This window comes from Protopterus annectens, chromosome 9.part0, assembly GCF_019279795.1.
Source record: "Protopterus annectens isolate FY-2018-M chromosome 9.part0, PAN1.0, whole genome shotgun sequence".
NCBI classification, from domain to species: domain Eukaryota; kingdom Metazoa; phylum Chordata; order Ceratodontiformes; family Protopteridae; genus Protopterus; species Protopterus annectens.
The window spans coordinates 1,035,683,839-1,035,708,518 of record NC_056743.1 but is presented as its reverse complement, the minus strand read 5'-3'; the positions used below and the strand labels follow the sequence as shown (position 1 = coordinate 1,035,708,518).

Here is a 24,680-nt window from a genome sequence, read left to right as displayed (position 1 = left end):
TATACATGCATCACAAGGACATTAAGTAAGAACATAAGTACATTTAAATCTATTGTTAAGAAGAAAAACTGAATATTAAGAAGCACTACATATTCTGTAGTCTCTTTCTAATTATTATTGCTGACTCTTCTAGTGGGAATGCTAAGCCTGTGTACGTTTTACATACTAAACCGTTTTACTGACACAGTCACTAAACCTCACCTAGTATCTAGTACAACACTTCAGTTGTAATACATCTTACTTCAACACAGTAATTGCATTACTTATTAACCCAGCTAGAATGCTATGCAAAACTGTACATTAGACAGGTAAATCAGGATTTCTAGTTTTTGGGCACACCCAGTTTTGTTTATAGTGAGCCTTAAAATCTATTGTTACTTAATACAGTTCCTGTCTCCACCTCTGGACCGAGGAAATAAAAGACCAGATCTGTGTTGTTTGAAGGACAGTGCAGCTTCTGTTGTTGCTTATCTCCTGCTCTAGAGCTAACCATTTTCAGTTTGGCAGTTTTTCACAGCTGTACTATCCAAAAGAATCTACCTGCCAAAATGACATCCTATTCAGGACGTTCAATCCAGAGCACCTCAGGGAGGGTGCAGGTCAACAAATTTAATCCTGTTAGCTCTGGCCCCTCTAGTGTTAGGACAGGTGGGTCCTTTAGCAGCCGGAGCATTGGAGCCCCTATACAATCTATTCCCTTAATGTCTACTGTAACACTCAATCAGAATCTGCTGGCCCCTTTGAAACTGGACATTGACCCCAATATTGGCCATGTTCGAAAACAGGAAAAGGACCAGATCATGGACCTGAACAACAAATTCGCTGCACGCATAGATAAGGTAAGGATGACTAACTACATGTAACTGCAGTTCAGTGCTTAAGTGTCTATAATAAGAGTAAGAGAGGTGACATTTAAAGTGTGAGAAAAAAGACAGCTAAATGAAACAGACACAGAAACGAAGAACACTGAGGTAGAATGGTGATTTCACAAGAAAGAAAATCACAGCATAACTTAGGGGCAAAAAACAGAATTAATCTTTTAGCTGCCTGCAAGTTAATCCTTTTAATGACAGTGTATTAATCAAAAGAAATGTCTCTCACTCTCGGCATTTAATGTGTAAGTTTTAAATCTGTTCTGTGCAATATGCTATTCAGATCAGTGTAGTATACTTTGCTAATATTGAATTACCATCTACTTCTGTAGATTTTCACAATGTGTTGAATTGAACAGAGTGTTTATATGTTACAAATTTGTAACAAGGACCTTTAGTTTCTATGGTTCTCTCTAAGGCTTCCACACTCCTTGGGACCCTCACACAAAAGTACTTGCTGGTAGTTTGTTTTTATTGACAATACAGTTGTAAGCATGACCAACTCTCATGACATGGAAAGGGAGTGCTTAGTAAATTCTGAAGGAATAAAATACATCCTTTAACAGATTAATAGAATTGGGTATAGAATTATGGTTCAAATTTATCAGAGCTCAGTTATTTGTAGTAATATGCATTTTCCCAGATTTTCAAATAATATTTTTCAGAACAAGAAATCATGGTTGCATCATTTTCTGTTGCAAATCTTAAATCAAATTATATAGTTACAGTTAATTCATAAATAGAACTAAGAAGCTATGGATTATAATTATGTAACAACAAGCAAGGTATGTGCCTATATTTAAACAAAGATGTGAACCTATGTGCAGGAGATGTTTATATTGCAACAGATATGTTTGCATTCATTTCAGATGACTACAGTCAAAGATGTCATTGATGAGGTCGGGGTACATGTTCTCTGATCAGAAATGAATAATTATAGCTACTATGTTACAGGGGAGGTAGCAGCATTTTGTGACAAATGTAACCTGTGTTGGTGGCCAAAACACACATGCAAACATTAATCAATGCTAATGCATATATACACACACTAGCACCAGTGAAGATATTGCATATACATGCACACATTTCTCACTTCAGATCTCCCTTATAGTGTTGAGATAAGTCAATGAGTGTATTTTAAATCTGTTTTAAACAATTTGTTGTATCAGTATTTATTGCTCCCAGATGGTGTCTCCTGTATTGTCCAAGCAGTCTTTATGTAGCAGCTTCTTGCTAGTCTTACAGAATATAAGAAAAAACAACAATTTCATTGTGGACCTAAAAAAATCATCTTTTAATAATTCGAAATGCCAGAAAAGAATAGAAAACAAGAGCTGAATACACTTCCACAGAGGATACAGAAGGAACACTAGGGATAAAGGTTTTCATCTATCAAACTGACGTTTGCTATGGGTTTCACTGTGACATATAACCATATAGTAAATCTATGATGAAAAAAAAACAAATATGAAACCTTAAATCTGTAAATCTAAAATTATACTTTGAATAAGAAGAAAGTTATACCTGTAACATGTCAGAAGAACTATTTGTTCACCTTTTTGCAAAATACTGCATTTTGTCACTTTACATGTATTGTTTTGTCTTTGAATACATCATCAGTAAAAATAAGAGTAAAATAATATGATTTATACTGGATGTAGTTTTTTCTACAAGGATAGTCTGAGAAATATGTTGTTGTCAGACTCTCAGAATCAAAAATGAAGCACTTTCGCATTTGGTGTTATTTTTCCTTTGTGTATAACAAAGCTGTTTTACATTTTAATGGCATCTCTATTCTTGTCAGCCTGCAACCCACCTATCACCATCACACTAAGCCATTAGGTGAGCTGCACCATGTAATTTCAGAATTTTGAAATATGATGTACATACACAAATAATACTCAGTGACATCATGAATATTTCACTTATAATTTCCCCCAAAACAGTTAGTCCAGGATATCTCCTAACTGCAAAATTTCACAGATGAACTCCCAAGTTCACCATAACAAAGAAGTGGTAACATAAATGTATATTTTATTTATGCAATATTTTCTAAATGAAACTTTTTGCTGACATTTTTCAAAAATGTATCAATATGTTGAGAACAGTGAAACAGAATTCAAGGATTAAATGTACTTTTTTATTTATATTTTGCTTGTTTGTTAACTGGGAAGCCCACTGAACAAAAGTGCCTCTTTTCAGGAACACTGTTTGGTTTAGTCTCAGTAGGCAAATGGAGGTTGAAGGAATCAGACCTTGTTCCCTTGACTACAGGCACTGCTAACAGTAGATAGTCATTATTCTCTTTGATGATTACCAGATTTCTTCCTCTTCCAATGAAATGCCCAGGAAGGATCATGTTTCTTGTGACACACTTCTCCTACTGCCTAAACTGATCATTCATAGCACATGATCTGGATGGATATAAATAAGCCTGACATATTCATTTATAATGGCTGAATTCATTTGCCATTACTCTAGAAGTGACACAGTAGTCTCTTCTGTGAATCATGTTATTCTTACAGACACAGACTTTAAAAGAAGATATTCAGGAAAACATTTTTGAAGTAGAATGACAATTAAACATTAATATGTGGAAAATGTACATTCAACCAGTACTAAGAAAAATATTAAGATTTTTACTATCCGCCATAAATTACATTTCTACAACATACAACATTTTTTCTTATAAACATGTTTCTTGTCATACAGGTTATATCATCATTTTCTGTTCTCCTGGGGAATGGTGTTAGGATCACCTGGTGTGATAAGTCTGATCAGATGACATTGTCAGAAATACAACTGGTTGATTAATTTAATATAATCATTATAGTAGGATCTCTGAAACTGCAGTTTTCTTTCATATGGCAGAACGTCGAAGTTTAAGGAACATTCTTAGCTTGTTTAAATCACACAGTATACCAGTGGATACTAACAATATCAACACAGTTCTTAAGCCTTCCCAACAGCTTAACCTGTATGTGTTATTTGTAAAGCTCAGACCAGAGGTTCCCTTATTTATAAGTCAAAGTAGATCTCATCAAACTTTAGCTGCGTCTCTAAAGCAACAGCGTGTGCCACAATGTACAAGAAAGAGAGCTGAAAAAAACTCATCAGATTTACAACAATTACATAAATCCATTTCCCTGAGGATACCTTCCTTGAATTATGCTAACATTTTTGTTTTTTTCATAAGGGAACCTAGGAACTAGATAGTTTTATTGCAGTCACAGATAATTCTTATCCAGGCATTTGGGGAAAAAGGTCTCCAGGCTTACATCCAGCTACCTACAAAGGCAAAGAACTAGCATGTAACATTAGCTGGAAAATGTGATACTTTTTATTTGTTTTAAGTGAAACTGACCTTTCCTGAGAAAAAGAATACCTTTGATAAGACAGAAGCAGACATTAATGCCCAGACTACCATACCTCCCCACATAACCTCTAGAAACTTCCTAACAAATGTACCCCCTCCTAATAAACTTCCCATGATGCATAGGGTCACAATTGGGTTGGGTTACACAACTAAGTTTATAAAGGCCATATTTACTGATGAACCTATAATTTTCTCTATAGAAGGGTCTTAGGTGCAATTGAAATACTGTGTCACAGTGTGTTGAGGTTGGAATAAGTTCAGGTACAAACCAAAATAAAAATTGATTTGTTCATTATAGATAAAAGTTTTATCTTCTCAGTGGACAATACCAGATGGAAGTTCTGTTTTTACAACCACTGATCAACAGATTATAATCTCACATAGACTTTGCTATGTCAGTATTACATCTCTTCCAGACAGACAACTGTGAAGCAGAATTTTGAGACATGAGGACACTCTAGTGTCCAGGCACAGCAAAGATTTTATCATTCAATATATCTCTGCTTCGAAAGCTAACACTCTCAGGCACTTATGTAAACTTGTAAGAGACTGAAGACAGTAACAGGAATGAAAATGACCATAAACTCGTCCTTCATAAACAGTGGCTTCATGCCTCTGCTGTGTGATATCCTTCTGGTTTGATCTTCATTTTCTGTTTTATCTGCAAAATCTGCAAGAGCTGAAAGAATGAAGCAACACATGAATCAGTACACTTATCTGGCCCTCTCAAAAATACTATGTCTCACAAATATACTGGAATAATGTTAGACATGACAAGTGAATTAGTCATGTAATTACAGATCTGAAGAATGTTAATTTAATCTCCCTACCATCATTTTTGTCTTTTGGGACTTATGGCACTTTTCTGTAAGTGATTCAGGATACAGGCATACTCTATCAATCACACATTTGTGGCTATTCACCAGATAGTGATCACTTCTTCTAACTCTCTTGTTCAACTGATGACATCTGTAATTCTTCTGATGGATTTTACTTGGTATGCAGTGCAACAAATAGGCACATTTTGTACAATGCAGAAGCATAACATGGAGAACAGCTAACATCCACAAATGTGTGACTGATAGAGCATGCCTGTATGCCATACAGATAAACAAGTGCTGTGTCAGGCTTTCAGAATTAGATGCTTTCCAGAAAGAAGTACATTACTGACATATGAGAAGGCACACCTATGTAATAACTCATTATTAGATCCCAAAACCTTTTGCTATAGGGTCAAGCAGTTTAGGAATGACTCATCCACCAGCCAGAGGCTTGTTGCTGTAGACAGAGTGCATGAGACCGTGATAATCATCATGCCTGTTACCGTGATAATCACCACCACAAGAAGCTGAAACTGTAAGTCATCATTTATTCTGAAGAGCAGATGAACTGTTTGCAAAGGTCCATGCCCTCCTGACCTCCTTTGCTGACTCATCTGTCAAATGTTGATCAATACAATCTTTTTAGCCATTCTCAGTCTTTTGACTATATATAAGAAAATGTTACTCATGGAAAGCAGAGATTCTGCATCTAGAACATAGGAACTTAACAACATATCAGTCAAGTAAGGGCACTATAACATGCCTTATACACCTTTAAGAAGTTCTTGCTACCCTTTACAAGTACTTAATAGTGCTCTCCTCCTACATTAAGCAGTGACATTCATGGTAACCTTGGTGAACATTTATGTCTATCCATTCAGTCATCAAGTCCAAGGTAGCCCAAATGTTGTGAATATTCCATTACCTATCCACCTTCTATGCAAACAGAACTGTGGTAATGCTCCTAAACATAGCTGAGCTGCAGACATCATTGTAAGGTACACATTATCTTTAAGAAACTGATATCTTTATCAACTGTCACTGTTTCTGACTATATGCCATGTTGTCCAGTATCCTCTATGGTTTGTGTGGCTTCAGTGATATTGAGAGCTGAGGAAGTATTCATCACATTTCAACTGGTTTACTATTAAATGCTCAACACTTCGAAGGTCAAGTCAATCAATTACTACAACCTTACCATGAAAGCCAGCATGCTGAAAACTGACATGGACAAAATATGCACTGAATGCTGAAACTCCCTGCCACTTCAGACCCGGGCTCAAACATTAACATGGGTCCAGAAGGGGCAAGTCTGACCAGTCAGTTATGTTGGCATTCAACATTTTGACTGTCAGTATGCGCTCAGCTCAGCTCTGAGTGTTGATCATTTGATAGTAAACCGTGTCCATTATTTGTTCTCTACAAAAGTATTAGGTCTAACTCATTTTACTGAATTTTATTACAGAATTAAGGAATTAAGCCAACATCTTCAAATTTAGTTATATGTAAAATGTATTCGTGCTTGAGCCAGTCATGTAATATCAGAAATGATCAAGTACAGGGCAGATTTTAAAATCAGAATTAACATTAAAGTGACAGATGTTTTGCATAATGAGTGAAATTATTTCAGTACAGCCAAAGGACATCACGAGAATTTGAAGTATGTAAAGTTAATTGTAAGACTGACAAAATAATACAAGTAAAACAAAGACAAATAACGAGTCAAGTGAGTTTTTCAAACAAGAAAAGCATCAGAAACGTGCTGATATATTCTGAGTGAACTGTAACTATAAGCAAGATAATAAATGATATACAAATAATAAATTGCTAATCAGCTGTGGAAAAATAAATCACTTTGCTAAAGGGAATAAAATGAAAGAAACACATTTTCAGTTAAAATGTGTTCTTTGTGCGAGAGATTTGTGCTGTCTATGTGGATGCAGGAATTGTGCAAGAAGATGTATAGCAAAAGTACAATAACTAGAAATCTGATAAGAAAAGTTAAAACCTAAGTGTGCTGTTTATACTATATGCAGAGTTTAAAACAACAGTTTTACATTTTCAACTAATGATTTTAAAAGAGAGTACAGCCCTTGATATATAAATTATTCATTTAATCCAGTCATCCTTTAAATCTACTGTTTCAGAAAGTACATATATAAAAATCTGAAAAAGAAAAATAAAATCAAAATTAATTTCTGGATAGTTGATATTGTAAGTGCTCCATACGTTTTGGGTCAACAAGCCTTTAGGAGGCTTGGCATAATAAAAGAATAACACAGAGAATGCATAGTGAAGGTGTATATCTGGTACAAAATGTTAAGATTAATGAGTATAAAGAAGTATTTTGTGACTAGACTGCTTTCCTAGAGTTCAATACAGTCAAAGAGATCCTGCATTGATACCAGTGGTGCAATGTAGTTCACATTCCAAGGAAAGTCACAGCAACTTTGGAGTGTTAACCTACTCAGTGGACATACAGCTTGACCCCTAAATGAAAGCAGATAAAATTCATATTTCTATTGGTCTGCAAAATATTTGACAGCTATAGAAAGAAAATACTGTGTATTTTTAAAAATTGAGCTTTGCCAGTACTGTCTATGCTTGATGCTAATTGAAGGCTGTTTGAAAGTTAAGTATAATGAGGAAAGTACAGAGCTATATATTTTATAATTTATCTGTGGGAGGATATAAAATTCTGAGACTTCCATTCAGTTTATCATCAACACTTAAAGTGCTTTCATGAGCTAATAACCATAGGATTTGATTAGTTTTAGTATAATTGATAATATACTACTGTGGGGTCAGACCAAGGAAGAATATTGTTAGATAATGACCATTTGCTGAAGAGGTTGTGAAGAAACGACCTCAAGCTGAGTAAAGTCACTGGAAATTTAGAGTTGCAGAATGGAAGTATATGCATTTTGTCCCTATCATCTTCAAAAATACACAATGACACCAAATGGCATTTGATGACCTTTATTAATTCCACACTTAACTTTATTGCATTATTTCAAATATTAATTGTAACAGGAATGACTTTGGAACCACAACATAAAAATCCTTATAACATACATCAGGGAAGTGTACAACATCACTTTGTCCAAATAAGCAGTTTCCATAGTTCCACTCACTTATTCTTATTAATCAGGCAGTGTCCTACGGCTCATTTTCATCCTCAAAACTCATTGCATCAACACTCAACACCAGGAGGGGAACAGAATAGTGACAAGCCTGCCCCTCTTCTCTATCCAGTACCAACCTCATAACCATACCAAACAAATCAGCCAAAAGAATAAAGGAGAGGGAGGACGGGTCACAAATTCACACAGAATGTGATTCATCTTCCCATTTACAGTAGTATAAAAACTTAAGTCCCACCCTACATCTACCTTACTTCCTGTAAAGTCCCATTAACAGATTAACCCATGCCTTTCCAAAGGCTGCTCAAACCTCTCATTTCCATAAATCTAACCCCCTTCCCCAAGAAATATCCCACCTCATCCCCATTTAATACCCTAACCCTCACCAATGATGTCCTTGGATAAATTGGTTTGTTCCCAAACCTCATTTGTCTTAATCCCTGAAAGCTGGAAAGCAGATATTGAGAAAGTCAGGATAGTAGCTCAAATACCTTTTCCAGAGGACATACAAGCTGCAATTAGATTTCCTGGTATAGACCAAAATCTTTGAATTGTATTCCCAATATGTTTAGTATAAGTTTGTTATAATAAAATGAGAAATGGTCCTGAAGTATGATGTAATTACAGAGCTTTGAGATGCTTAAGCATTTAATGGCAGATGCATCCATATTAAGATATTTTGATGTGCACAAGTCCCATTCAAGTAAATACAATCAAACCTGAAATGCAATGATTCTCCTGGGAAATAAAATGTTGCTTTTGGTGCCAGATTCATTATAGAATATCAGAAAAGGTATGTTCAAATAGGACAATAGATACTTGCCATAGTATATAACTGTGAACAGTTCTTTGAATGTATTTATAGGAAGCAAGGGTTAATAGAAACAGAACATAAACCAGCATAGAATATATTTATGAAACCATTGTTCAAGACACCACCAAGGCTACAAAGAATGTTGTTGGCATTATAGAATTATAACTTAGTTATGAGGTATATGACAGAAAAGGTAAGGCTTATGGCAGATACGCTCAGTAAATTTATTTGCAGAGAAGCAAACATATTTGTTTGGTGATTAATTGGACAATTCAATTATTCCCTGTGACTGAAAAGAAGATCATTAGCACACTGAAAATGATCTTGAGATGCAGATGTTCCAAAAATTGGTTCTAAGAGGTTGATCTCAACAAGAATCGACTGCAAGGAAATAAACATAGGCATGTCTTTCAGGTAAAAAAAAGAGGCAAGTTGCAAACAAGGCTGATGTTTAAAGCTGAAAAATAAATATGCCTAATCAGCTAAGGAAAGAAATATTGCCAAGAAGATGAGAATCAAATTTAGTAACTGCAACGTATAATAATAAGTTTGTAATGTGTTCTTATATAAACTGATAAAGACGTTCAGAGTTGTGTAGTGTACAGTGCTTGTTGTAATAAGAACACAAGAGAAGATGTGAATACATATTCAGCTGTAGGATGACCATGGAGTATAGTGAAAATGGATTGGTTACAATTTCAAGACTTTATGAGTTTAATGTGTGCTAGCTGCTGTTCTCATTTCCTGCGGATGTGAAATTAACAGATATAATAATGTGCATCTAAAGCATGAAGAATTATATTGTCAAGACATGGCATTGAATTACTGATATCTGGTAATGGCTGGGAATGTGTAAATATGAAACTCAAGAAATTAGGAAACCATCATGTGACCTCTACCCATAATTACTCTGAGTCTATCAAGTTGAGAAGAGGACTCTACAAACCATCAAAAACATCATGAAGAATTACAGTGAATTAACAGGAATTGTTTCACTGATCACTTTTGTCTGAAAATATGAACATTGCAAAGCAAGGCACTGATCTTGTATCATGTAAAACAGTGATGGATCATACTCTATAAAGTAGAATTCCTGACAACAATCACTTACTTCTGAAATATAGCCTGAAAGAAAAAGAGGCTAGATAAAATGATGCAATGATTATAAAGCAAATCACCTGTCTCTTTTAAATGGACAAAGAAAAGTGTCAATGCAGCAAATCTCAAGGAAGCAAGTAGAAGGAGTGATTGTGAAGCAATGAGAGCAAATGAGACCATTAGTTGTTTGCACTAAGCATGAATATTTGCTGAAGTGAAAGTGTCAACATTTGTTCAAAATGAATATAATGCAGACTGAGTTTGGTTAATGCCAATATTAGTGCCTTTTTTAGGCAATGTCATACAAACAAAATTATCGACATAAAAATATCCTCCAGAAACAAACTCAGGGTTATTCTGCTAAATGTTAGGAGTCTAAACTAGAAACCACACTCATGTGACGCACTTCTCACCCTGGAAGATGCTGATGTCTGTGCAGCCACAAGACATGGTTCAAGGCCTCAGAGAGTAGCCCAGCCATGCAGGGCTACAATGCCTTCCACACTTTCAGACCACACAAAGAACATGAAAAAACAAGGGAGGAGGAGTATCCATCTTCATTAATGACATATACATCTCTAGACTGGTTAAACAGTACGACTCCCTAGAGTTACTACAGGTCCAACTAACTGTAGGAAGGACCCTCCCTCAACATCGTTAGCTATAGGTCCCCCACCATAAGACACAAAAACCACACAGCCTACCTGGACCTACTTAAGTCACTCTCAGTACAGCCAAATGTGCTGGTCATGGGTGACTTTAACTGTCCTTCCATCAAATGGATAACATATATGACCACAAATGCACTTGCCAAAAGGTTCCTGGGCTTTGTTAACACAAATGCTCTGGAGCAGATAGTCAGCACCCCCACAAGAGGTTCTAATATCCTTGACATAGTGCTCACTCAGATGGAGGATCACTGCACCACCCCATGTATGGGGCCCTCCCTGGTAAAGTCCAAACATAAAACAACCTCATTCGAAGTAATGATCATACCTGACTCACCCTCAGGAGCAAAACTTTAAAAAAATTTCTCCAAAGCAAACTATAGCCTACTGAGCAATGGTATCAATAGTTACAGATCACCTGCCAACACTGACAGCAATGACCCCTATACTGAGGTTAACAAAAATGTCCTGTATATGAAACACCTATATAAATGTATATGTTCAGCTGTACAGAAACAGATCAGTTCAAGATCCTCATGAAAAATAAGCTACCCTGGTGTACATCCAGCATATATAGGTTATACAATAAGAGAAAGAAACTGCTCTCAAAAAACAAGAGGGAATGGTCCCAGCAAAGGAAGAACTCCCTCCAAAGCATAAAAAGCAGATTAAACATCTTGTAAAGTCCTCTAAAGCTAATTACAAAACTAAATTAGCATCCCTAGCTAAGGTAAATCACAAAGCATTATTTAGCTACATCTGATATCTAAAAAGGAAGGCCCATCTTTGTGCCAAACAAGATGAGGACAGTATCCCTTATACTGAACCCGAGGACATCACTAACCTGTTAGTGGACAGGTTTGGCAAAAACTTCAACCCCCTGTCCCCACCAATCATACCCCATAGCATACCTTTCACAAGTCTTCTGACTAGTATCTCCAGAGAGCAAGTCATAGCTGCACTCTCCAAAGCCAAAAACACAGCCTCTGTGGAATCGGACAACATTCCAGGTTGCTTATTAAATGGTCTACCACAGGAGTTTACACAACAACTAAGCATACTCTTCAGTCTCAGGCTAAGCACTGCATTTGTCCCAGCTAAGTGTAAAACAGCAACCATAATCCCCTTGCACAAAGGGAGTCCCTCAGTCAACCCCGGGAACTATAGACCCATAAGTCTAACCATTCACCACAACCACTGTAGTTAAAATAAAACCTCAAAAAAAAAAAAAAAAATAAACAACCAGCCAGTGATCCAAACAGAACTTTTATTATCTCTCTAAAAAACCAACTAACTAAGTCTAACTAACCTTATCTAGAAGGTCATGTGGAGAATCATCATGGATCTTATCAACAAGGATAAAGGTGACATTCAAACTCTTGAGCTGATGCAGTTTGGCTTTTTTAAGGGTAGATCTTACCTGCTAAACCTGGTGGACTTTTTGAGAACATCATCAAGGCCTGGATGAAAACAAAACAGTTCACACTGCATATCTCAACCAAGCAGAGGCCTTTGACACAATCCCTCTCTCAGGCATTATTGAGGAACTCACCCAGCTGGGGATTAACCCTTATGTCACTAGATGGGCTGCCAACTCTATCACAAACAGAACCCATGCAGTTAAAATTAGGGATGCCATCTCTACTAGCAGACCTGTTAACAGTGGTGTTCCACAGGGATCTGTGCTAGGCCTCTACTGTTTGCTATCTTTTTTTCAGAAGTCCAGGCAAAAATCGATGGCCTATAGCTTAATAAGTTTGATGAATGCAAACTTTGTACAATCATTGAATCTCTCAAAGATGTCAACATGCTACAAAATAGGCTTACACAGACAAATGATTGGTGTCAAAGTCATTTACTTAAACTAAATGTAAAAAAATGCTTTATCATCCCCTTCGGCAAAGGAGAAATCCCTGCTAATTACAACATTAACAATATATCCGTAAGTTCAAATGCAGTGGGGACAGATTTAGGAATGTAAGTTGATAGCAGCCTTAATTTTGATTATTAGGTGCCCACAGTAGTAAAGAAGGCCTTCCACACTGCAGCCCTCATAAGCAAAGGAACAGTATCCAAAGCTAAAGAGGTTGTAACTCCCCTGTACTCAACTCTCATCAGATCAATAATAGGGTACAATACTCCCTTCTGTATGTACCTCACCAGACATCTGCAGCAACTGAAGAGATGTCAGAGGTTTCTCACTAAGAAATTTCAGGGCCTACAACACAAGACCTACATGGACAGACATAAGGCCCTATCCCTTTACTCAGTATCATATAGACTGCTTAGAGTTGACTTGTGCCTGGCCTACAGAGCAGTCTCAGACCCTGCTGTGATGAAGCTGCTGCACATCAGCAAATCTAATGGGGAAAGATTCACTAGCTCCAGGAATCTTAACCTAGCCTGCGATATTAACAGGACATACTGAAGAGACATATATGACTCCCACAAGTTGCCACTCATCTGGAACAAACTCCCAATTCATGTAATACAGAGCTCCTTAATGACCCTATTTAAGTGTAACCTAGACAATTGGATGGGAAACCGTAAATTTACACAGGGTTTTCACCTACATGCCTCTTAAACAAGGGCAGCTGGTGCTGATCTTAGAATTACACGCAAACATAGACTATATATCTTGGTCCAAAAGGGAACAAGGATATAATATGGATAGGCTTGTAGAGACCTTAGGGCCAATACCCTTGTAACCTCCTATGATCTTTTGATCTTTTGATCTTATGAGCCTAAGTATTTCATGCCTCAGGTAGTGAGGCAGTCAGAGATGCACCTAGACATATCTCTAATGCCCTGTCACAAAAGGCACCTCCAGGCATGAAGAAGGAGAACATTGTCCAGTCAGGTCCAAAACTTCCTGACAGACTTTCCAAAGACTTGTCACTTGTACTTCCTAACTCACTGGCCTCAGAACAACATGCCACAGAACTGCAAAATATATGAGGATTGAAGAATTGCTCAGAAGACAAAATGGCTATCCAACATCTCTAGCTTACAATAAATATGTCATATGCTACTGTTGCACAAGTAATGCACTGCAACATTGAATGTGGGAGATATGTTGGTATTGTAGTAATAAAATCTAGATAATTTCCTCACTTGAAATGATGCATGAATAACTACTTCTCCCTCCTTCCATGACCTCAGATAGCTATCTATTACATACTTATCCTAAGAGAGACAGTTGTTGGTGAAGAATCGTAGACCTGTCATTCCTAAACAAATTCTTCATCTCCACATAAAAATTCAGAGTGCTTACTTTTAAAATACTATTTAACTTTCTGCCCCTGTATACCTTTATGGCAATCTTAGACTTGTGCAACGCATATTTATATACTCTAATCTGAGTTTCCATGATTTCAGGGTGCCAAGTTTCATTTTCAGTTTACAGCTCTGATATTTTTTGCCTGTCCATTACCCCAATGGTGTTTAAACTGCTTAGACTGAGTTTTTATTTAATGAAGGACCTGGTCTGTAAACCTTCTCCTTTATTTAGGTGATTGCCTTGCAGAAGCTCTCTCTGTTGGGAAACAACACACCAATTAAAACATTGCAAAATGGGACCTTCTTACCCCACAGCCCCACATACCCCTCCTACTAAATATTCTAACTCCGAGATTGCACTACAGTGGGGTAAAGGGCAATGTCATGGCTCAGGCCAAGTTATTTTTTTCCCAGGGAAAAAAATCGCTGAACCCAGCTTTCGCTGTTTTGGGATTTTGGTCTATATGTTTCGGCGAAATGGCATTCACTGTAATGCCATTTCGCTGATCTGATATAGACCTGACTACAGTCATGTGATTTGATTTTATTATTTTCTGTTTAAATATCATATATAAGTTAAAATCAATAAAGGTTATTCAAAAAGGAAATTTTGTTGAGGCACTGACTGCTAAAACTGCAACAACCTCTGCACAATCAGATGCTGCACTGCATCTGGTGAGCCTTGGTTATTTATTTATTTATTTATTTATTTATTTATTTATTTACTATTTCTAAATTGGATAGATGGACTGGTACATACACCCTTTTCAGCCATGATCTGGGAAATCCATAGAAATTCCCTTAGAGGAAAACTAAACTAGGCTGAGGCAATGGGACCAGCAAATCCTGGCCACTAAACCACCAGGGACCCCCCCCCCACTCCCCAGTTTTTGCTATGCATCATAAAGCTGGGACCAGCACTACAAAGCTAATTTTTCATGAAAGGGAAAATGGTGTCAGTATAACAGTATTGGAATGCTCACCAGTATTCTAGCTTGCTAGCTTTGTCTTGTAGTACAATAATGCATGGTCACTTCTGCCTCATTGCTTTGTGCAGTGATATGATATGAGTTTACTGTGTCTTTACATTGCTGTGACAATGCCACATTATTCACTCATATTATTCTGCTGTAAAGTTTATGCTGCTGAGTCCCATCAGCGGCATCTAAGATATATGATCATACAGAGATAATTCTGTCATAGAATTCCTAAAATACAAAGCAATTATGCTTCACTTAATATGTTAATCATCCTAAAAATGTATGTCACAAGCTAGATGGCATGATACATATGTGTTGCAAGTATTGCCCTTAGCATGTGGATATGGACATTTTTTGCAGCACCTTTGGTTTCCTACAGTTGACCATCAGCTGCCTCATGAGCTTTTCCTTATTTACTAAGTCTACAAACTGTCATCCTCTGCAGTATCTCTCACCCATGTTTGGAATGGAGAAGAGGCTGAGACCATCAAGACACCTTAGTTCACTGTCATTCTGCTACTTTGGAGTGTTTTCTGTTCCTAATTTCTCACTCCTATGCACACCGATCTCAGGACATGCAAAGAGTTTGCTGGCTTATAAACCTACTCCACAGTAACCTGGCCACAGACCAGATCTCCCCAAGGACAATACTAAACTGTATGTCCTCGACTTCCACCAGGGATCCACCAGACAGCCATGTACACACACCTGCCATTCCCCTACTATAGGCACACTCACCCTCCCTGCCTATGCCAAGCCGCACCTGAGGCACTAATCAAATTCAGGTCACTTGGACCATAGTCAGGGCTTTATCTCTATACCCCATTCACAGGAAGATTTAGACAATGGCTGTACAGAAACATTTTAACGTATTTGTGGTTATGTTTTGTTATGCTTTGAGAAAGTTTTCATGGATGTTTTCTATGGTTTTTATAAAATTACAAGTCTAAATTTAAATGTTTATAATCTCTTTTTAAATGCTCTTTTCTGATGTATCACAGGTAAAGAACAATAGTCCAATATGGACAGTAGTGTGAAAAGTACATAACCTGAGCTTCAAACTAACCAAGATGTGGCCATAAATTATATTCTACATCTGAAAATCCACTTTTCTTATTGCACACTGTCATATCTAACATATTACTTTAATAGCTGAAATGACTGTAGAAAATAATATATTTTCCTAAATCTGCTTTCATTAGCAAGCAATGATTATTAGTAAAGATTTAAAAAATGCATTTCAGAATATAATTTTGTACTTCTTTTTGCTTTAATACATATTTCCTAACCTCTGCTTCTTTGGCATTCAGGTCCGTTTTCTTGAACAGCAAAACAAAATGTTGGAGACCAAATGGAGCCTTCTACAGGAACAGAAAACCCAAAAGTGCAATGTTGAGCCAATGTTTGAAGCCTTTATCAATGGCCTTCGTAGACAAGTAGATAACATCAACAGTGATCGAGACAAGCTGAACAGTGAACTAAGAAATATGCAAGATTTAGTTGAAGATTTTAAAAACAAGTAAGAACACGGGGGGAAAACATAGTAACTGTCTAATAAAAGTCAAAACAGCATGCTTAACATGAAAAGTTAGAAAACCCAGAAAATAATTCTTATAATAGAGAACACAGGAAATAATAATTGTTGTAAAAGTTTCCTATATATTCCAGTAGAAGACAAAGCCCATCAGTAACATTTTGTTCATATATTATGTTGGCTTGTGCTGCTTGTTTTATGATGTTTCTGCATTGCATTCACTCTGAAGCTACTACTCTGGTACTGGGCTTCATTTTTGTCATACAGGTAGATGAAGTGTCACACAGGTAGATGAAGATGAAGAGGGATAGTAGGAGAAAAGGATATATTCAACAGAGGAGACCCATCCCAAAGTAGGCACAGAGAAAGACTAGGTGTTCTCATTATTAACAGAGAAAAGAAATAGGTAGAACCTTTATTATTAAAGAAATGTATTTATGTTTAGTACTTGGACAACAACCTAGAAACAGGAACAAATTTCTGATAAAGTTGTCAGTGTTGAATTTGTATGTGTCAATAAAGCCTGCATGATAGAACAAATAACTGAAGAATGTGCTCAAAAAGAAGTCAAGATACATCAGACTGTCCTAGCTGGATAGTAGAAGATAGGACAAAGTTATTTGAAGAGAAATATTGGCAAAGGCATCTGGATATGGAAAACTTTTACAACACAACATATAAGAAAACAAAGGGGGAAAGTAAAAAAAAAAGAGGATTAGAAATGGAGAAAACAGAAACTGAAATTGTCTATTATCTGCAAAATGAGGGATTTAGTTTAGGAAATGCAGCTCTGGTAATGTCACAGCATGATGGAAGAGTGACGTCCCAAATTAAGGAGAAATAGGTGGACTGGGAAGTATTTGATAAGAAACCAGTACAAACGTTCAGCTGGAGTTCCACAGCAATGGAAGGAACAAGAAACTCTGGCAGCTCTGATGCAGTCAATGTTGTGGAGTGATAGTCCAGTGAGTTCCCATGTGAAAGAGCAATGGATGACAGAGGATGCAGTTAAGAGAATGTTTCACAGGAAGATGTTTTGGATCTTCCTGAATAATGCCTGCAGGAAATGGAAAATAAAGAATGTGCCCTCAGGTTAAAAGAAAATAATCTAAGGGAAGAATTTCTTGATTTAATAGAGATGGATAGACATATGAAGATTGTTGAAAGAAATAGATTGCAGAAAGTCTATAACACCCAGGGGGACTGGGGGGTGTGGTCAAGTTATTACCAGAGGGGTTATGGCCACAATGCAGGTAGATATATGTCAGCACTGTTAACAAAAATTATGTAATACATAAACCATGAAAATTAAAACAACGCAGCACACTGACTGACCACAAGTAAATAAAACATACACTAAACTGAAAAAAACACACTAATAAAATGAACAAAAACAAACTTAAAAATTAAAAAAACACAAATCATAAAATTCTAAAATATTTAAAAAGAAAAATTCAAAAAAAAAAAATCATGCAAACAAGCCAAAAATAAAAAAAATCTATATAAAAAATTAAAGCAAAGAAATAAAAAAAAGAAAAAAATTTAAATACTACATATGTACCCTAGCAAATTAATGCTAAACAAAGAAACACAAAAACACAAAAACACAAAAGCACAAAAGTACTTTAACACTTCTTACACTTTATACTTTTACAAAGTAACACAAAAGAATTTTTTTAAATTTTTTTTTTTTAAAAATTATAAACAATTTGAGTTGAATTTGAATATTTGATTTATTTGAAATTCATGTCTTGTAAAAGTCATTTTTATTTCATCCACACCACTGTTCATTCAACATTACATCCACACTACCACACACATCATTAACATTACATTTTCCATAAACAAATCACCAGTGAAAACTTTCACATTTAATGCATACCAGTCTGAAAATAGACAGTGCAGCGTATGAGGCGGTTCAGTGCAGTCTTCTCTGAAGTTTAGTTTGAGCTTCAGCCACTTCTCCTGGGGGGCTTCTTGTGTGGGACAAGAGGGGAAGATGCCAGAAATTCCCCATAAGTCCCCTAAAGCCTCATCCACATCCTACAAGTCAGACTCAGGGGCAAGTCACACACAAGCAGCAGTCTTATTAGAATAATTTAGATAGTGTAATAATTAAGTAGCTTTCACTCATTTTCAGTAAAACACTCCAGGTATTTCAATCACAGTCTCCAAGAACACAATGAAGTCTCTTTTCAGTTTGTTAGCAGAGTGCTGTCTAATGTCATCATGAAGTCTCAAGTCAGTTTCTCCCCAGAAGTTCTGCCTAAAGTTTCTTGAGAGAGACCTTTACACCCCCAAAGTTTGCAAAAGTTTAGTGCTGATTTTTCTTTTGCACTTATATGTTCATTAAAATCAACAAGAACAACAACAAAGAAAGCACAAATAAAACTGGTGCATACGTGAGCAGCAGTGCATTCATTCTCACCATGCTCATTAGCTGAAAAGGAGTAGGCAATTCTCTCTCTTCCCTCTCTGGAGGAGAGTAGGGAGGGGGGACTGGACTGGTTTCTCTTCACATTTTCAAAATGCTGGAGTAGTGACAGCCACCTCACTTACTTAATACGTCCCACATACCACAAGCTCCTCAAACTCAAGTCTTCTTCTTTCTCTGCTTTGTGTGGAGTGGAAGTGGCTGAAGTCTAGAAGTCCTTGTACAAATGCATCACAATCGTATCGTAGTTGCAGCTTTATGTTTTTGCATTGGATAGAGATGTGACAACACACAGTTAGCCTTCTGGAGGTGATGTTTTTTTTTTTCTTATACTGGTATACACAGATTCTTCCCATAGTTCACATTGGCATTATCAGCCCCATAAGCTGAAATATGGTTCCAGGGCAAGAGGTGCCTTTCCCCCATAATGTTGGAAATTTGATGTGAAATAGCCCGTGCCGATGGGTCTTCATGGAAGTCCAAAAGTCCAAGGACATTCACCTTTCTCTTTAGAAAAATATTCTCAACAAAAGGGGAAATTTTTATGTTCCCCTTGTTGGAGGATCTGATGAAATTTGCATTGAAGTACCCTGGTTTCTGAAGGTCATGCAGTAGGCATTCAATGAGTGTGGTCTGGCTGGCTGGCTGGCAGGCAGACTCCTTGCTGGCTTCTTAGTGCTAGCTGCAACCAACATGGGGGGCTTCTGACTGAAGTTCCCGCCCCTCCAACCCCTGCAGCCAATTGTGCTGATGAGGGAGGCAACCCGTGAGTGTCCCACTGACAACGGGATGGGTGGCAACCGTAATAAGACCCAAAATGTTAGAGTCTAATAAAAAAAAGTAGTAATCAAGTCTATTAACAGAAATTCATGTGATATAACATAAATAAATAGGATATATTACTGTGCAGCAAAATTAATAAAACATAAAGTCTTACTACAAAAACAGAGAGCAGTAAGGGAAAGGAAGAAATCAAATTCCATCATGGAAGTATCAAATAGAGGAAACTATAAAGCAATTAAGACAAGAAGTGTTACTGTTAGAAGAGTACAAATGAGGGAACAGATCAACAAAAATATTTAAAAGACATGATATAATCAATGCACAGTATTAGAACAGAACAGGATCTATTGTATGCTATTACAAGGAAAATTATTTACTGTATATATTGTGTTCTACTTCTGGGTCATTTCTGATACTTCTGCTGTACTAATCTATCTCCCTTCTCTTCAAGCCTCCTACTTTCCTTTCTCAACCTTCCCCACATCTGTTGTTGTTTCACCCCATTAAAGCCCTTTTTATTTACGCCTCTTACAATCATTTATCTTCTGTCTTACATCCCTCCTAAAACCCCTGTCCTAACATTTGTTTCCTCTTACAGCTGCTGTTCTCATTTTCCCAATGAGCACACCCAACTAACCCTGCTTATCTGGATCTCCCACACCTTTGCAGCTTCCTCATAGCAAGAATACAAGAGTTAATCTCACCTGCAGGGAAACTATTAGTTTCAGTAATCTTTCTGGTATACTAGGCAAGTTTCTGTAGTGAAACACTTTAGTGCTTGTTTGACTAGTGGCACACTTACTAACTCAATCAAATAATGTTTGATTCCCCTACACTTTCCCCTGAACTTTCTCCCTCCATTCTTCTCTGTTTTTAGCAACAGCTAATACTAAGAACTGCAAAACTAAACAGAACTAATATAGCAGCATGTGTTAGTTTGTTATTACCTGTGTAGGTTTCTTATCTCTAGGAACTGCCTACTCTTAATTACTCCACTGTCTTGAGGCACACATTGCTAACTGATTGTTTCTACTGTGGTATGGCAAGCTGCCTCAAGGTTTTGGCCCACTCAGGCTCACTCCACTCTACTACCCCACCCCCATTCCCACCCACCTCCACAGCAATTACATTTATACCTTTAATTAGCTCCTCCCTTTCCTGTCAAACCCCAAATCAACACACAGACACCTGCACCAGTATCCTCCCATTCACTCCATCCTAAATTATCTTCCTTGTAGCCATCGTCCCTTCCTGAATCTTTCTCATTCTTCTCATTAAGTATAGTACCACAACCATTTCCTAACATGTACTATACATCAAACCTTGTATTGTATTACCTTAATTTCCCTTACCTCCATTCTTCTTTTCCTATCCCACTCCACCTCCCTACTTACTATATTCCACTCCATACTTGGCACCTAACAAAGATTAAATCCTTTGTCATCATAATCAAAGTAAAATTAATTTGCAACCCCCACCATAGGCATCTCTTCCATAATTATATGTCACTACCAGGCCTTCTCTCTATGTGGTGACATTCACCCAAACCCTGGACCTAACAACCATTCTGCACAAAACCTTTCTTCTAGTGCTATGAACCTGTGCTTCACTACAATTAATGTCCATAGTATCTGTAACAAAACCACCAAATTCCATCTCTGGCTGTCTCACTACTCCACAGATATTGTAGCACTCACAGACACCTGACTAAAACCACATATTGCTAACACTGAAATAATCCCTCCAGGATATATTATACATAGAAATGACCGGCTACATAAAAAGGATGGAGGTGTCACATTAATTTACCATGACACTTTAGCTGTTGCTCTATATACTAAACCTATACCAACATTTGGGAATATGGAATTATCACTAGTTAACCTTCACATCAACAGCAGAAAACAATTATGTATTGCTGTACTCTATATTCTCCAGGTCAAACATACCTACTCTGGAAAATCTACTATCCTGGACCACCCTCAATATATCAAATGAAACCATCATTCTTGGCGACATAAATATTATCTGGCAAACTCTCATCCCTGATGCCCCAGTAAATAGTATTAACTTACACAGGTTTACTCAACTCATCTCTAAGCTCACTCGTAAGGTAAAAAAAACAAACAGAATCAACCCTAGACTGGATACTCGTCTCACACACTCACAAATTCTCCAAGGCAGGGACCCTACCCAATACCTTTAGTGACTATCTCCCTGCCTATACCCACAGAACCCAACATCAAAGCAACAAACTGCATTGTCTAAGAACTAGGAATCATACCCATTTCAATGAACAACTATTCTTAGAGATTCTAAAAAACCACAACTAGTTCCCTACCAAATTTCTCCCACTGGATGAAGCAGTCAACTACTTCAATAATGTCTTTTTAAATATTCTAAACAGTCTTGCCCCCACACGTACCAAAACAGTAAAGCCTAACCATGCCCCATGGCTAACTAAACAAATTTAACAGTTACTTACCTCCAGGGATAAAGTCTGGAAGGAATGGCATAAAAACAGAACCACAAAACTTGGACTCAAATATAAACAACTCTGTAACAATGCCAAAAAGTAAGTCAATGATAAAAAAAGGTATTTCTCCACTAAACTCACTTCCTAACAAAAAAAAAAAAAAACAAACAAATTGTTCTGGAACACTGTTTCCTCTCTTCTAAATCTTGGTACACAAAATACTCCTCCAAATTACCTGACAAATACCCTCAAAAAATTGCCCAGGCTTCAATTCTCATTTTATTGATACTATCCAAAAACTTGTTAATGATTTTTCTCTTCAAACTAACAAAAGTATAATTGGCAACATAAATGAAAATGCACCCTCTAACCATTCCCTCCACATCAATTGTAATTCCAATAAAAATACATCCACACCTCTATTTACATTACAACCAGCACTCACCTCTCTAGTTCATAAACTGCTCTCAAAATTAAAACCATGCTCCCCCCTCTTCCAATGGCCTCCCAGCTGAATACCTAAAACTTTCAGCAGATTCTATAGTCTTCCAATTAGCATTCTCATTAACCAATCAATCTCTGAATCATATGTCCCACAGCTATGGAAAAGCTCAATTATTACTCCCCTTCACAAAGGTGGTAACACCAGTGATCTAGATAACTACAGGCTCATATCCATACTTTCACCTCTATCTAAAATTCTAGAAAAGTGTATTTATTCTCAACTGCTAAAACATCTCACAGAGAATAACCTACTGGCTCCCACCCAACATGATTTTCAGCCAGCACACAGTGCAACATCCTTACTGTCATTTACCAACACTGTATACAAAGTTCTTGATGCAGGCCTACTAACATCAGTGATCCTACTAGATCTATCAAATGCTTTTGACACAGTGTCCCACTCAAAACTACCCTTACTACTGGAGACCGTAAACTGCTCCCCACACACTCTAACCTGGTTCCATAACTATCTACACAACTGAAAACAATCTGTTAGATGGCAAAGCAAGCTATCCGATTACCTACTCAACAGCGCAGGTGTTCCCCAATGACCTATTCTTGGGCCATTGCTTTTTAACATATTTATTAATAATCTCCATAAAGCATCCCTGCAAAGTACACTCATTCAATACATAGGCAATTCGACAATAATTACATCCTCTAACAACATCTCAGATCTCCTAAAGTTAACACAAAATGCATTTATTTCCATTGAATCCTGGCTTAATGAAGCTCAACTGCTATTTAATCCCAAAAAATCAAAATCTTTACTCTTCAGAACCAAACCTCTAACTCTAGACTTCAAAATATTCTCTCAGAACAATACAGAAATTGAAATTGTAAAATCAGCTAATCTACTTGGCATTACAATTGATGACAAACTATCCTTTGAGAATCATATGCTCAACTCAATCAAAAAGACCCATTATAAGCTTGGCTAATTCTATAGGCATAAACTCTATCTGGACAATTCTACCAAGTTGAAACTAGCTAATAGTCTACCTCTACCCTCCCTCCTCTATGGTTGCCCCATTTTTACTAACCTACGCACACCTCTCCTGAACAAACTGCAGTTGTGCTATTATAAAATATCTAAGTTTATCTCTAACATGCCAACTCGCACACATCATTGCCTGGCCATTAAATCTATAAACTGGTTTGAGTTCCTTCATTACCTACATTACTACCAACTTACTCTCACCCACAAATAATCCAAATTACTGCCAATCCCTTCATACCATAATACAAACATACACCCTTACTCAGCATCTTAGGTCCTCTAACAAACAACTACCCATAACTAAACCCAACAAAAGAGCTGGACAATGTCTCTATTCCCATGCCATTGCCAAACTTTGGAATGCGTTCCCTCTCTCTATTACCCAACTAGACTCTAAAAACATTTTACATTTAAACTAAAAGACACTATCTCAATAACATTGTCTGTTCTTGTAGTCATATGATTAAACCACCTTAAAAGTTTTTGCCACTATGAACTATAAATACTTTTACTAATTTAGTATAGTTGCAATTTGCACTATCTGTCTTCGTATCCAATCTCTCTTGCTTTCTTTATTTCTGTGGCTGAATAAACAGAATTTATTAAACTTTATTCTTACTTATGAGAATATACAGACAGAATTACTAAAGATTTAACACACTGGGTTGACTTTCTTGTATTGTGCACCTCTATAATATGTATTAGTTTTTGTATATTTACTTCAATTTGTATTAAGTAAAAACTTTCTTGACTTTCAGACTTAAGCTGATGTTATGTAAAAATTTCTGTGGTTGTACGGAGCTTTGCTCCCCAGGCCCCTACTGAGAATGGGTCATTGGCCCCAGTGGACTTTCCTGGTCAATAAATAAATAAATATCAGCACAGACATTAAAACGTA

General features: G+C 36.9%; 1 protein-coding gene across 1 annotated transcript in view; it reads left to right on the top strand.

Moving 5' to 3' along the window:
• Positions 1-420: 420 nt before the first annotated feature.
• Positions 421-24,680, top strand: part of LOC122811775 (keratin, type II cytoskeletal 8-like) — a 72,639-nt gene continuing 48,379 nt past the window's right edge. Inside the window, exons 1-2 of the mRNA XM_044083833.1 lie at positions 421-839; positions 16,362-16,570. Coding sequence (XP_043939768.1) covers positions 549-839; positions 16,362-16,570 — 500 coding nt within the window. The 5' untranslated portion in view covers positions 421-548. The remainder of the gene's footprint in view (positions 840-16,361; positions 16,571-24,680) is intronic.